This window comes from Ambystoma mexicanum, chromosome 6p (genome assembly GCF_040938575.1).
Source record: "Ambystoma mexicanum isolate Mex_15411 chromosome 6p, UKY_AmexF1_1, whole genome shotgun sequence".
NCBI lineage: Eukaryota > Metazoa > Chordata > Amphibia > Caudata > Ambystomatidae > Ambystoma > Ambystoma mexicanum.
Window position 1 is genome coordinate 1,167,206,950 of NC_090935.1, and position 15,111 is coordinate 1,167,222,060.

Here is a 15,111-nt window from a genome sequence, read left to right on the forward strand (position 1 = left end):
TACCCTCTCACTCTGTTTCAGTGGACATCAGCCCTTCGTGCTGTACAGCTCCTCCTTCTCCACCCATCATCTCCTTTGTGTCCTGCATCCCGGCAGGTTCTTTGTCCGATGCTCACTCCCCACCGGGTATGAGGTGCTTGAAGAACATTGCATTCGTGTTCACCTCCTCCTTCCTGTTGGTGGCAGTGACTACTTTCCCTTTCACTTTGGCAACCTGCAATGGCATACTTTCATACCTCCAATATATCTTTCTTTGTATCCTGTTTCACCAGGACTTCGTCTCCTTCACCAGAAACCTTCATATTTGCCCCTCTCTTCCAGCCGGTCCGTACCTTGAATATTTCCTACCCTCTGCCTCGTCCTTGCATTGTAGGCTCTCATCAGGTCACCGGGCGGTACTCCTGTCGCAGTGTGGGGTGGGTTTCTGTAGTGCTGCAGCATTCGCCACAAGGCCTTTTGCACCGGCATCCCATCACTCATGGCCTTCTGTATTGTCCCTTTTATGGACAAGATGAACAGCTCTGCCATGACGTTGGCCTGAGGCCACAGCCGAGTTATCTTCTGGTGCGTGAACCCTAGGTTTTTTGCAAACTTGTGGCACTCATGGCTGTCGAATGGCAGTCCATTGTCCGTTTATTACGGTGTGGGGGATGCCCCATTCACTGAAAACCTTATCAATTACACCAGCTACCTGGGTGAATGCTGTGGAGGCAGCCCGCTTTACAAATGGAAAATCGAGAACTCGTCCATGATCACTAGTAAGAAGTCTGTCACCAACGATCCATAAATGTTCATTGCGACCCTGTGCCACACCCTCTCAGGGATCTCAGTCATTTGTAGTGGCGGCGGTGATCACTCTTGGCTGTACATTGATACAGGAAACACTTCCCGACAGCCTCCTCTACCATGTTATCCATGAATGGAAACCATACAGTCTGCCCAAGCATCTTCTTGGTTGCCTCCACCCCCAGTGTCCCTCGGTGCCAACAACACCAGCACCCTTTGAAGGTAAGATGGTACGACGAGGCGATATCCTCTCAGTAGTATCCCCTGTTCCGACATAGCACTGTGTGCACTTTTGCCATCTGTTCCATCTACCACATGTTAGCACCCCTGTGGCATGGTAATTGCTGCTTAGAGTCCTTCCACTTGTTGGTGTTAGTCAGTTCGCTGGCAGTGGACGGGCCGCCATGTGATGCGTGGACCAGTCCTTCCATCATCAACGCCAGTGGCGTGGCATGCTCATTGACCTAGTAGAGACACTCTGCATCCCCTTCTCTTGGTGGCTGCTGCCTCAAACTCTGTGCCGTGAGATGTAAGCAGCTGGGTTGTTGTGCCCTCTAGTCTGTGGACAATGTTATAATCATATTCTTGGAGGCAGATACCCCAACCTCTCTATCCTGGGCGGCATATTTTTCCTCTGGTTGCCAAACAGCTACAGGAGGGCTTGGTGGTCAGTTACGAGCGTGAAGCTCTTTCCTATCACAAAGTGGTGAAAGTACTGCATGCCCAAACTGCCGCCAGACTTTCTCTGGCTGCGAGTACGCACTCTGTCTGGGTCAGTTCACGGCTGGTGTAGGCCACAACAAAACTGGCAGGTGCGTCAGGTTGTTCATGTTGGGCGAGGATGGCCCCCAGTCCGAGGGGGTTGGCATCAACCAGGATCTCCATGTGCCAGACCGGGTTGAAATAAGCCAAATGCGTTTCACTTGCTAGCTCCATTTTGATGGTGTCAAACGCCTTGCATCATTCCTATGACCAGCGGAATGGCTCTTCTTTCCGCAATAATTTCCAGAGTGGTTCAGTGGTAATAGCGTATCATGGAAGGTACCTGCCACAGCACCCTTCCATTCCTAAAATTGACCTTGCATCAGCCACTTGTGTTAGTGCTGGCAGATTGCGGATAGTGCACACTTTCTCTGGGTCTGGTTGCATTCCCTGTCCAGAGAATATGTGGACGTAAGATCATAATTTGTCTATGTTGATATTGCATTTCTCATAGTTCAGTGTAAGCCCAGCTCTACTCAGGATGTCACACACAGCCATGAGGGCTTGATTGTGGTCTTCCAGGAATGTCCCATATAACAGAATGTCAGTAATTGAATGCCGACCTTACAGGACTTAGCAGTTGCCAGATGGCCTCCTGAAATATTTCTACAGCCGATGATATCCCAAAGTTGAGGCGTTTGTAGCTAAAACAGACCTTCGTGAGTGGAGAAAGTCACGATCACTCTCGACTCATGGTTTAACTCGAACTGGTGATACCCTTGGTTGAGGTTCAGTTTAAAGAACTTGGTGGCAAGATTTAGTTGGACAATCAATATCTTCTTTCTTGGGCCCTAGGTGTCTCTCCATCTCTATCGGTGTTAGCCACCCTCAAGACGACAGTCTTATTTTATTCCCTTCCTTCGGCACTATGACTAAGGGAGAGATCCATGGTTTGGGACCAGTCGCCCTTTCGATTATACCATTGTCCATGAACTGTTTCAGCTCCCGGCACACTGCCTCCTGCAGGTGAACCCCTATTCTCCTGGGGTGCTGCGGGACGGGTCTACTGTGTCAATTTGAAGCCATATTACAGTGTCCTTTAGCTTCCCCGGTCCTTGAAATAGCTCTGGAAATGCATGTTTAATCACCTCTTTCCCCATCATTGCTCTGGTCCAGTGAGCGATGCTTTGATGTTCTACTGGGTTCGCACTTCACCGCACCACTTCATTGTCCTGATAGTGGGCATCTATCAACCCGCCTTCGCTGTGCGGTAGCTGAGTAGACACTTCCTACTAACACAGCACCTAAAATCGTGGATGGTGACATCAGTCATCTTCCCATTGTGCGATAGCGTCCTCTGAAACTGTCCAAGTGATGGCAGCATGTTGTTGGCTCCCCATTAGAAAAAGCGCAGCTTTGACTGGGTCAAATCTCTCCCGGCCCCCGTTTGCAAAAATTCCTGCTCTCCCATTATGTTGACAGTGTCGATCAGGAAGCAGTGTGTCGCCATGCCCATCTTAACCATTACCTTTGGGGTGGTTGCGCCTTCTTGCTCACAATGCATTAAACTGACAAACTCATCAGTATATTCAGGGTATGGCTCCTCCGAGTATTCATAGAATGCATCATGTCATACAGGTCCGGGCCATACCCCGCCTGTGGTGGCTGTTCTTCACCTATGGGTTCTCCATGGTCCAGGCCCTGGTCCATGGCCCATCCTTCTTGGCAGCTGTGGATAGACTGGTGATGGTCTCCACTGCTGTTCCGGGCTAGGACTGGTGGGTGGGCGCCAGTCCATAGTCATTGCTTGTGGTTGTCTGGCCGGAAATGGTCTCCCTCCGACAGACAGTGTGGAAGTGGCCTTCTCTTCCACATTTGGAGCATCTTTGGCAGACCGCTGGGCACATTCTAGAATGTGGAAATTCCTGGCCACAGTGATCATGTAGTCTCTGGTGACCCATACGTGTCTGCATATACCAGTCTCTCTGCGGACCTCTTGACGTGATTGGGTTGTGACCAGAACCTCTTTCCAGCTCCTTGGTTGCTGAGAGTGCTGCAACTGTCTCCTCCTTGTCACCTATCTTCTTGGGCATCTCCATGGTGGTCATCTGGATTTCAACTCATTTGTGGACTCTCACCATCTCTATGATCTCTATGAACTTGTCGGTTGTTAGTGGCTTCTTCAATAGCTGCTTCCAGAGTGCAGGCAACACAGCCCTCTATGACGCAAAGTCGACCTGCCTCATCATCGGAAAAGTCTGAGAACTGAGAGTGGACCAGCATCTGCTGCAGTCGAGTGATGAATTCTTCCACAGTCTCATGAGGAGATGCTGGGCATTGATTGAATACACATCGCTCATCGTCTCTATTTTAGGTTGCATCACTAGCTTCTTGTTCAGTGCCTCCACAAGCTCATCATAGGGGGTTCCCCCCCCACCCGCGCCGGGATCGACTTGACAATTCCTTTTATTTCCTTCCCAGCAAGGTTCATGAAGCGGTCCTTCAGGACCGGCGATTTCTCTTCCCCGAGTGGCCCTAATGAAGTCAAAGTCTTCGACCCATTCAGTCCACCGAGGTCCATTGTCACGTTGAGGTTGCAGGGTAAACTGGCACACCTTAACAATGGCACTTTTGTGTTGCCCTGCTGTGGCACCACTTGATCTTCTGCATGTTCCACCATGGTCAACTCCTACAAATCATCTAGCCCACCAGGCATGCACTCTCCTCACTGCAGTGTCTGGCGCCAGCCACTCCTGTCAGCATGCCTGTAGTGATGTTGATCAGTACTTTGTGGGGTGTGGGCAGCTGCTTTGGTCCTTAGCAAAGTACAACGAAAAGAGGCTGTCCTAAGACAGGAAGGACTGGAGGGCTGGAGAAGCTATAACAAGGGGGTTGTCCTACCCTCTGTAAATCCAAGAGGTGTACGAAGGAAATTAAGTGTACACTGGTTTATATTGACCCTAATGGGAGCACATATCATTCTGGGCAACCATTGAGAAAAGTAACATACTTGCTGATGCTAAACACATGACTCAAAAAATATAAAACGAATTTTTAATTTTTCATTTAACTTTCTATTGTAAGCTTTTTTACTTTTTTGTACAGCAATTCAAAATTATTTCTTTGCATAACAATCCATGATGTCCATTCATGAAATAACATACATAGTTGAAAATTCACTGTAGACAAATAGTTGTGAATGACATGAGATGTGGATTAATCATTTATACATGTGAACAAAATCTTAAAAATAAAGTGTCCCATGACATTGGAAAAAAGGAACACACTATGGGAGTGTGAGTGAAGGAGACGGTAAATCTAGGTCTCCTGTGCCCGGCTAAAGTCTGACCTTATATTCGGTATTTAGCAGTGTCTGCCAGTGCATCTATATAGTTTCATTTCTTTGCTCGCCTGACATGTGCACTCCTTACTGTCCTTTATGGGAACAATATGAATTTGCTGTAAAACTTGGGCTTCCTTTGTACCTCTCTCCTCCTGCATCCATGACTTTAATTAATGGAGGAATGTGCTACTCCGTGTGGCGCTCTACATATCGCCGCCATCAGGCAAGACAAACGCAGGCTAATTAACGTATGCCTCTAGGCACATTAAAGCAGTCGTCTGCGCAGCCTTGGGAAGGGAGGCGTGCGCCGGGACACTCTGCTGTGTTGTTCTCATGGCATAGGGCACACCAGGCTGGATTCCGACGAGGAACATAACAGGAAGTTTAAGCCTTAGAAGAAGAGCTGTGCTCGAAACACGAGTTGGCTGAAACCAATCCACCAATTGTACTTCTATAAACATTTCTTGGAGTACATGCGCAATGTGATTGTATCCTTTGTTTAGGAAAAGAGGGGGAAGATGGGTTCCAGAGTTTGAACACTCCAGTGCTGAGCTCCTATGTATAGTTTTGAAGAGTTCAAATTTTGCTCTTGCAGGGTCACAAGTTGGAAGAGGCAAACCCAATGCCTCTTGTCGAAATTATGCAAAAAAAGTCCTGGTTACCTTGCAATAGAAGTAGACCGATGTTGACCCTTTTTTAGTAAAGATTGTACGCGTGTTGCTAGGTTTTTCAAAGTGTGGTTTTATTGGTCATAGTGTAGACACAATGTCTGTGGAAGGTGGTCAGCCGACACGTGTTTCAACCCCTGTACAGAATCCGAAAACTAGAAGCAACAGCTTGGAGGACAACTACTGAAAACTGCAAGACTAACCCGCCACCGGCATCTGAGACCACTTGGGACACCTGTCCCTTTAGACCAAACCAAACCTGCCTTGAGAAAGACCCTCAGGGGTTGAAACGCGTGTCGGCTGACCACCATCCACAGACATTGTGTCTACACTATGACCAATAAAACCACAGTTTGAAAAAACACCTCGCAACACACGTAAGATCCTTTACTAAAAAAGGGTCAAAATCTGTCTACTTCTATTGCAAGGTAACCAGGACTTTTTTGCATAGTATCATTTGTTTATAGATTGATATTTTATTTCTATCGCGCTCGTACACAAGTGTTTCAGAGCACGACAAGGCAAGGGAGGGGCACAGGGGAGAACAAAACAGCGATCTTACTAGGCCCAGTGACATTGAGAACGCGCAAGTGCAAGGGAGAGGGGGGAGGGGAAAAGTGTATGGAAGGGGGGAGAGGTGGAAAGTGCGAAGCAGAGGAGAAACAGATAAATAACAATAAAAAACAATAAAGGCAACAAACAGTGGTAATGCAGCCAGCAATTTGCAAGTGCTAGGTTTAAGACAGCAGACAGGGTAGGTCCGATAAGAGCAGGAAGAAAAAGGGGGGGCTGCATGGGTACAGATACAGACCCCAGTGCAAGGGGTGGCCCGGAGGCAGTGCGGGAGGGTGACAGGATGAGCAGGTACCTGGGCCCAAAAGACAGAGGGTGGCCAGGTGCACAGTGCCAAGAGAGAACAGATCAGCAGGGGAGAGGGGGAGCGAAGGCAGAAGAAAAGAGGAAGGTCTTCAGGTGCTTCCGGAACCAGAGATGGTTCTCCTCAAGTTTTAGAGTGGCAGGGAGGCTGTTCCAGAGGGAGGCCCCAGCCAAAGCCAGAGATCTAACCCCAGCTCGTTTCTTAGAAAAACGACTGACCCTGAGTGAGTTGGAGTTGCTAAAACGTTTAGTCTTTGATTGAGGAGTCCCTGGGTAGGGGTACCACGCTCAGATCCAATCACCCGTGGCAGCATTATCAATTACTCAACGATACATTGTTTCAGATTGTCTGTATCGGACCATTACCTGTATAAGCGCTGTGGCTTCCAGTCTTTCTGCCTGGTTGTATTCATTAAAAAAATGAAATGTTTTTCATAGCATGAACGTAGCTCTGTAGCAATTCAGGGTGTATAGGTCAGAGAAAAACAATGATAGTAAGAATTTCACAAGTAAACTTCTGCTGAAGGAACTTTATGGATATAATGCAAAACCCCCAAACCTTTTTAAAAATGACATCACATAGGACAACAACGGTTGGTATTGGGCAGGGTGAAATTACCCAACGTACAGGCGCTATCCAGAGTGTAGCACCCACAATAGAATTACAGAGAACTTCTAGCCTCTTCTAGAATGCGGATGTGCACAGCTTGCACACAACAAGGGGAGGACTTCACCCCAGGTGGCATTAAACCAGGCCTAACATAACGACAGATATTTTTCTGATAATCTCCCGCTCGCCCCCGTGTCATGGAGCGCAGATTCCTTGATGCTTCGGAGAGGATCTTTAAATCTCTTAGCACGAAGGTGAATAGACTTGTGGGTTTGATCATCTATCTTTGACGAGAGCTGTGAAGTCCTGCCAGTTTCATGCTAAAACAAGCATTTGGAAAAAATGTCTGTAAAGTCCTTCCATCATGTTGGGTGTCCTGACCCACGTTTGAGCTATCATGCTGCAACATTTGGTGCTGTGGGCTTAGAAAATCCAAGATGGCCAAAAAGCCCACATGTACGCCAGAATAGGAAAACTGTGCAGTACTGGCATGGAAAACATCATGACGGCCAGAACTTCCCAGAAAATGCACAGGGAAATGCATGAAGAATAGGCTGCCACCCATTTTTGCCTAGGTTGTGAGCACAGGAGGGTACTGCCTAAAACCACCATTGGGCTACCCACACAGTAGCCTGAAACCATTGGGAATGGCAATGCTGATTGCCAAAAGCAACCTAGAACTGTGGGGAATTCATTTTCTTAAATCCCAAAAATGGTTGCATTACCAGTACTCACCACTATCAGAAAGCCGGCGTTTTAAAACCACGAGATTTTTGTGTAAAACTGAATAAATGAAACAAAACCAGACCAAGGAAAGACTTGCTAAGAGGTGGAAACAATGTAAAACTATATTTTGAAATGACTTGAAGGAAGTAATTATTTAATGTGTATGTAAAAATCGTAAGTGATTTAAACTGGGGGACAAAAAGTGACATTTTATCTGAAACCTGGCTTAATGAAACTGAATTCTGCCTGACATCTACCCCAACAGGAGTTAAAACCTGTTCAGCCACTCTTCCCCTTGCCAAAAGGAGTTGTCACCTCTCTGATTTGATTAGGGGTGGAGCAGCAACAGGGAGTTGAACAAAGGCCTGTCCTGGGCCCAGGCAGATGGTTTATTGGGGGGATCGTAAATGGCTTCCTTTTGAACAAAGCCCTTCCTTGACTCAGGCAGAAGTTATATTGGGGGCGTCGTAAAAGTGGCTTCCTCTTGGCAGAAACGGGGAGGGGCAGCCCCTCTGAGGACAGGCTGAGCTTAAAGAAAGTGGATAGACTGGTTTCTCCACCATGTGACCTGGGAAGACACACCCCTGTTGGCCAGAATATGATTTTAAGAAAGATGTATAACTCATGGTGCGGACTTGTCAAAATTATCTAAATGATACCATAATTCTTGTGATTTTTCTGCCCACATTTTAAGAGGTTTTAGGACCTGGTGGTATGATCTGGGGGGTTGCTAGTGGAAAATAGGGTCTCACTCCAAATGTCTGCATGTTAAAAATCTGACACTTCATCAATTAATGTCCATACTCCTTGCGCACATGTGTGTAAATTTGGGTTAATGTCCGATATTGCAAAACCAGTTAAAAAGCGCAAAATGTTGCCATTTCTGAATGCAAGCCCCCAGGAAGAGCAGATTTTGAACAGAGTATACCTCATGTGATATGTGATGGGTGCATGTAATTTTAAACAATTGTGTATCTGTGCAATATGTATTTGAATCAAATATAGATTTATGGGCAAACTGACCAGGGGAGGATCCTCTGACCCATAAAACCTACAGCATCACTCTGACTCACATTTCCTTCCCCCAATCATAGGGGAGAATTGGGCCAATGACAAGTAGAGAGGGGCAGGCTTAGCTAGGCCCAGGCACACACCCATTTTCAAAACACATAAAAAGAGACTGCTGGGACAGGTAGAGACATTCAATTCCATTTGCTGCGGAGCATGCTGACCGACGACTTCACATCCAGAGATCCTACACTTAGACTTCCAAGCTAAACAGAGACTACAGAATTTTGAACCAAGAAGGCCCACTGCAAGCAAAAGTATTTATCACCAGGCCCAAAAATCATTTGCAGACTATTCACAGCCAAGCCCAGCTGTTGATTCTGGCCTGAAACCCTGTGCCAGAAAGATCCAGAAGCAGTGCTGTACCCAGAGAAAGAAGAGCAGTATCCAGAACCAGAGGCCAGAGATCCAGAGTGACCCAGACCGCTGTGAGCAGAACCAGAGAGCTGACCCAGACCACTGTGAAGTGCCGAGACCAGAACCGGAGTCCAGTCCAAAACCTGACCAGATCCGTGGCGAGACCTATTTCAAAAATATATTGTGAGTACCTAGCAGAACTGTGCAGAACCAATCTCTTAGTTAAAATAATCTAATCCAAACTATTTTAATCTAACCAGAACTGCCTCCTAACTGTCACCTGTCATTTGTAAAGCTGCACCACTGTCATTTGTCAATTCTGCAGCTGCAAAGCTGTCACCTGTCATTTTGAGTTTACTTTAAATCCGAAAAACTACCTTTATTTAATCGTCCGTATCTCTGGAACCGTTTGGGCTAGGGACTTGGTTTAACTGTCCTCTGAAAGCTTAGAATCTCAGCTTTTCAACAAGCTTAGAACCGACCTGTTATTCCTTATACTTTTGCCGTAATCACGATTCACGCAAATTGCGAATTTTGCCGCGATTCGCGATTTGGTTAAAAATCCAGCCACGTGTGAAAACAGCAGCTTCCTTGCACTTCTTTGCCAAAAATTCGTTTAACCTGCTGGTTACTCCTAGAGCATTGTTAAAGGGAGCCTGAGCTCATCCCAAGTATCTTTCACTCACCCTGAACCTCCTAAAGGGAATTAAAACCATTTTCAGCATATTCCTCACTTCATTGCCAGCACATATAAAAGCATTTTGGGCCTGTGTTTCAACTTCTATCCGTAGTCTAAGCTTGCTGGGGTGAACTGAATTACATTTGATTGCATGTCTGAGAACTGTGTGCTACTCTTCATTTCCTTACATTGCATAAGGGGGGGGTGGATTGCCAGAGAAAAGTGATTACATTGTTTTGTTGAAATCATATTGAGTATTTTCTGTACTGCATTTTCATTCAACATTGCATCCATCTGAACTTATATAAAGCATTCTCTACCACCTTATTCTTCTGTTCCTATTCACAAGTGTGCTACCTCATCCTTATACTACTCCTGGGTAACCAAATCAGTTTACTAGTAGGACATTCACTGTTGATCACTGCTCATGTTTTAAGTGTGATATTAATTATTAATTCATTATAAAAGTGTGATATATATATATATATATACTGTTAATTTTATTTTCAAATAAACCTTTTAAACTTGCAAAACAGAACTACTTCTTGGCTCAGTGGGGTCAAGGGGATTCTAAGAGAGGGGTGTTATATAGGGGTAGTCATCCAGAACTCATGAACTGGACATAAATATATATCAATATGGGTTTCCATTCAGTATCCCAGACTAGGCATTGACTTAGCTGTAGTGTTGAATTGAATATTCTTACAATCAGCACACGCCAGGATCTCAGCTGGAGTGGGCACGGAAGGTTGTATGTGTCGACCCTTCATGTTACAGGTGATAAATCTGTAACATTTGACTTGGCTCGAGTCCATCCTCCGTGAACAGATGGGCACCAAATTCACCAAGCAATGTGAACAGGATAGGATTTACTAATTGACGTGACTGGACACCCTTCAGAGAAGAGCACAAAACAAGTGGAAAGGGTGCGTCTAGTGCTAGAACGTTTTTAAAGAGATCACATGATGCGCCTGTACCAGGTTCCACAAAGGGTCAGAGTTGAGCAGAACTTCTAAAAGGAACATCTGACTGGGATGAACGGAGGGGCAATGCACGTCCGCATTACTGTTCCCATAGTTCTACTTTAATCTAAGCACATATGCAGGAGTGGTACTGTGTCACTTGTCCCACATAAAAGCTGTGAGTATTGGTGGGCAGCAGTGATGCCACTGCCCTGAAAGCCATCAATGGGAACTACAGCCCTGACCCGCTCCCTTCTTCTAGTAAAGCCAGCGCTTATGCAAGCTCCTTATGAAGTCATAAGACCGAACTTGAAATAAAGATTTGAAGAGCAGGAGCGAGAAGCTGCTTCTTGGTATCCGGTTCATTCAGGAAGCTGGGGTGTCAGTGGGGAACAAAAAGCCAGTGAGAAGCGTGCCACAAATCTAACGTCCACATGAGATGCTAATGAGAACTGTTTCTCCATTGTGCAAGAGCCATTACACTTTAAATGTGTTCTACATCTTTCCTGATGCTCCTTCATACGCATTCCCAACCACAGAGGTAGTGTGACATAGCTGTGTTTGCATGACAGGGTAATGTGACATAGCTGTGTTTGCATGACAGGGTAATGTGACATAGGTGTGTTTGCATGACAGAAGTTGGCCAGGAGTCCAATGGATGGTGGTGTCCAGCTAACCAGAATCTTCATGGCCACGCCCTGGAGCCGAGCAGCTCACAGCAACCTCCAGGAGACCCTGCTGCTTATTTTTTGTTCTGCCAAAGAGGAAATTGATGAGATTGGGCTGAATAGGCATTCGGATGTTGATTGGGCCGTGCTTCCATAGCCTGGATCAGCATCCGCCAGATATCCCATCGGCGACATCCTGTTGGTCCAATCACGGGACAGCCCATCCTCCGACGGGAGCACTGTCACTGTTACAGTGCTGATGACCTCCAGGACGAGACTACGGATGATGCTCCGTCTGCAAGCAGGCCATTGGACAGCGGTGGCACGATCCTGGGCAGCTCTGGCAATTCACTTCCGTGGGAGGCCGTGCGTGCAGGAGTCCCCCTATGCACATTAATCACAGTGACGTGCAGGCTGCTGCGGGCGGGCGGCCTTCCTTTATCGGAGTGGCATTTAAAAATCTGTTGCAACTTTCGCCTTGCACTCGCCGACCCCTTGTTGAACTGCAGTAGGAAGGATGGAGCGATCGAAGTCAGGGACGTGTTGGGCAGGACGGGAAAAGAAACAAATGGCCACAGAGAGGTCACATGCAGTAAACAATATGTTGCTTGAAAAAAAAGTGAGCTACGCGGTTAAGGCCAATGTGGATTGAGATTGTCGAGGGTCACGCGATTCAGGGAAAACAACTGCACTGTGATTTAATGTCAGGAAAAGATAATAAACCATTGAAGGGTGAGGTCACGTGGGATTCAACAGTGTACTCTAAATGAAGTACTAGAATATACGGTCGCAATGTGGCTGAAGGAAGCTCTACTTGAGGAACTCGACCTTAAAAGAAGATGCACCATAACAGCTCGATAAGATGAGTTAACGTTAGCAATACAGCACATCCTTCCCCTGCCATTACATGATGCACGGACAGTCCCCGGGTAAGGGCCCTGCATTCGGTGCCGCATCAAGTGACAAATGTGTTCAGAGCAATGGGAAGAGTATGGTCATTTCTGAAGGCGTGAAGGGAGAGTTCATGGCATCCTGAGTGGCAATGGGAGAAGGAGGCAACGAGCAAGGGGCATGCCCGGGTGTACATTGCACTCCATGGCATACTTCAGCGCCGCGAGGGAGCCCGCCATGGCACTGGAACGTTGCACCCCGGACTTCGTAAGGAAGGAGGTGCACAGAGTACCACACAAGAGAATAGTGGGGAGGGTGCAAAGCCAGGCAACAGTGCCAAAGTGACTGAGATGGAAGCAAGGGCAGAGCGGAAGACCACACTGAGGCATGCAGCCTCTGTGACCATTATGAGACATAGACAAGGGCCAAAGTTGGTAGTCTTATCTATACCCGAGGCTCAAGTTTTGGGCGCTCTTCGGAATGCCTAGGAGGTATATAGGATTGGCCTCCCCACACCAAAATAAGGTGCCTGCAAAGATCCCACGTTTCCCCATTGCATGTGTGAGAAAGCCACCCAGTCCCCTTTCCCCCCCTAGAATTGTGAGATTTGTACTCTTAAATGTTAAAGATAAAACTATCAATCCCAGAATTGCCCCCAAAAAACAATGTCATTCGGAATGAGAGCTCTGTGCCTGCCATACAGGACTCCGACACTCCACCCGAAACCGCCAAGAGGGAGACGGTCTAGGCAGTCTAAGATTGAGCTTTTGTGGAAGAAACGGTGTTGGAAGGGCCTTGAGAGAGAAGCCTCACAACTGAGCTGCATCGGAGGTCAGACAAAGACTGATGTCACAAATGTAGGTGGGGTCAGACCTTTAGGTTAATCTGAAATGCGGGGTTCATAGTGGGTGACACAATGACAGTGCGATGAGGGGCAAGGGGAAGCTGGACACCTTGAACGGGAGTATTTGGTTTGCTGAAGGAAGTGGCAATATGTGTGTGAGTAACAGACACAGAAAGTACATGTACAAAACCAAAAGGGTGAGACCGTATCAAAACCCACTTTGAATAAGGAGTAAAATGACAGGATTTTCAAGGGTAGTGGTAAAAGATAAATGGAGTCATGTTTGCAGCCCTGAGTTAGGTGGACATAGCCAATTACCCCCCTGTATTTCCACTGCAGGACTTGCTTCCATCTTCGCACTGGGGGTGTTGCATGGGGACTTTGGTGCAGGCGTTGTGCAAAGCATTTCTGAAACCGTTCAGTGGTTCCTTTGTAGTGAGGGAAGCTGGAATGAGCAGAGTGGTTAAATTAGGCGATGCAAGGCGTCATGACAGGAATGAGGCGATCCCTGTCTCATGGTACACCAAGCAGGCGACTGCGCAAAGCCATGCGACTCACAGGGTGGGCTCCCCAATAGTTTACTCCATTCCTCTGCCACAATTTTCCTTGTGGCGAGCACAGGGGTGGTCTCATAAAGGTGCCGGAACCATTGAGGTGGATGGCTGGGAGGAACCAAGTAGTGCCTACTACGAGGCACAAAGTGGGTGAAGAGACCAACAGCGATGGTGCATTCCTGCCTCCCAACACACAGAAAGAGACAGAGACCGACACACACACAGAGACAACAGAACTGGATTTCCAACTGAATAAAGGTCCAGCAAGAGCTTCAGGACTTGTAGATGCACTGGAGAGGCCAGCCATTTCTAAAAAAAATATTTCTACACCGATTCCGTTATTTTTAAGATATGCTAGCATTATTGTAATTTAATGTTTTCATTTAAAATCTTTTATTGCTCCTCCATAATGCCTATCCGGGCCCAGATCTGTTTCCATCATAGATGTAATGCTCATCTTGCGCATCAGCACCTTATCCCCTGGTGGCGCGCATGGTGCAATGTCTGACAACAGCAGATCCACTAGCAGTTGCTCCAGATTGGGGTAGGAGGCCCCAAGCCTATCCCAGAGACCAACCATTTGCTTAACTCCAATTAAATTTACCATTTTGCCATTTAGGCCTGGTTACCTCCTTTTATGACATCACAAAGGAAAAATACATGTTTGAAGACGAGTTTTGGGGGTGTTCTTTGCAATACTGTTCGCCCATACATGCTACCACTTAGAAAGCTTAATTAGGTTGTGCATCTTCAATCACACTCATCACAACACTGGGTGCCGTGTGCCATGTGGTCACCTCTGGAAGGGGCCATTGCTCTTCCTCTACTGGGAAATCAATCGCCATTAGCCACATCTCTACTAAACACGTGGCTACCGCCGGCGGACCGTACCTTGAACTCGGACCTGGTGCTTGCTGCATGCCGCGCAAGGCAGGAGAGTGAATTCCTCGGCCTGGTACATGGAGTAATCTGTGCTCGCAACAACGATCTGGTCACCGGCTTGCCAAGTGCTCACGTCGTCCAACAGATCCAACACCACTCCCTCTGTAGCCTCCGTCTGAAAGCCAGATATTGGGATACCTGAAGGAACACAAAGCAGGTGGGACTCACTGGGAGCACTGCAGACAAGGCTGCTACAAGGATTCACACCATTGAAAAAAGCAAAGTGTAGCCTGACATACGTACCGCCACCTCCCTCCCACACGTCCTTTAAACATGGACCAGATGTGACGTTTTCAGAAACAAAATGTCGCCAATGGTGCTTGAGGTGGACACCATAGATCCCTCTAGCTGCTGTCCAAGAATTGCTCTAGGAAAGCCCCAGCCCTGCTCGAAGAACAGGTGGCCATGCACGTAAATAAGCCAGTTTATAGCAAC

The 15,111-nt window shown here is 47.2% G+C and overlaps 1 protein-coding gene across 1 annotated transcript in view; it reads right to left on the bottom strand.

The window, feature by feature from the left end:
* Positions 1-15,111, bottom strand: part of CEMIP2 (cell migration inducing hyaluronidase 2) — a 473,131-nt gene that overhangs the window by 276,219 nt on the left and 181,801 nt on the right. The window contains exon 6 of the mRNA XM_069625802.1: positions 14,626-14,814. Coding sequence (XP_069481903.1) covers positions 14,626-14,814 — 189 coding nt within the window. The remainder of the gene's footprint in view (positions 1-14,625; positions 14,815-15,111) is intronic.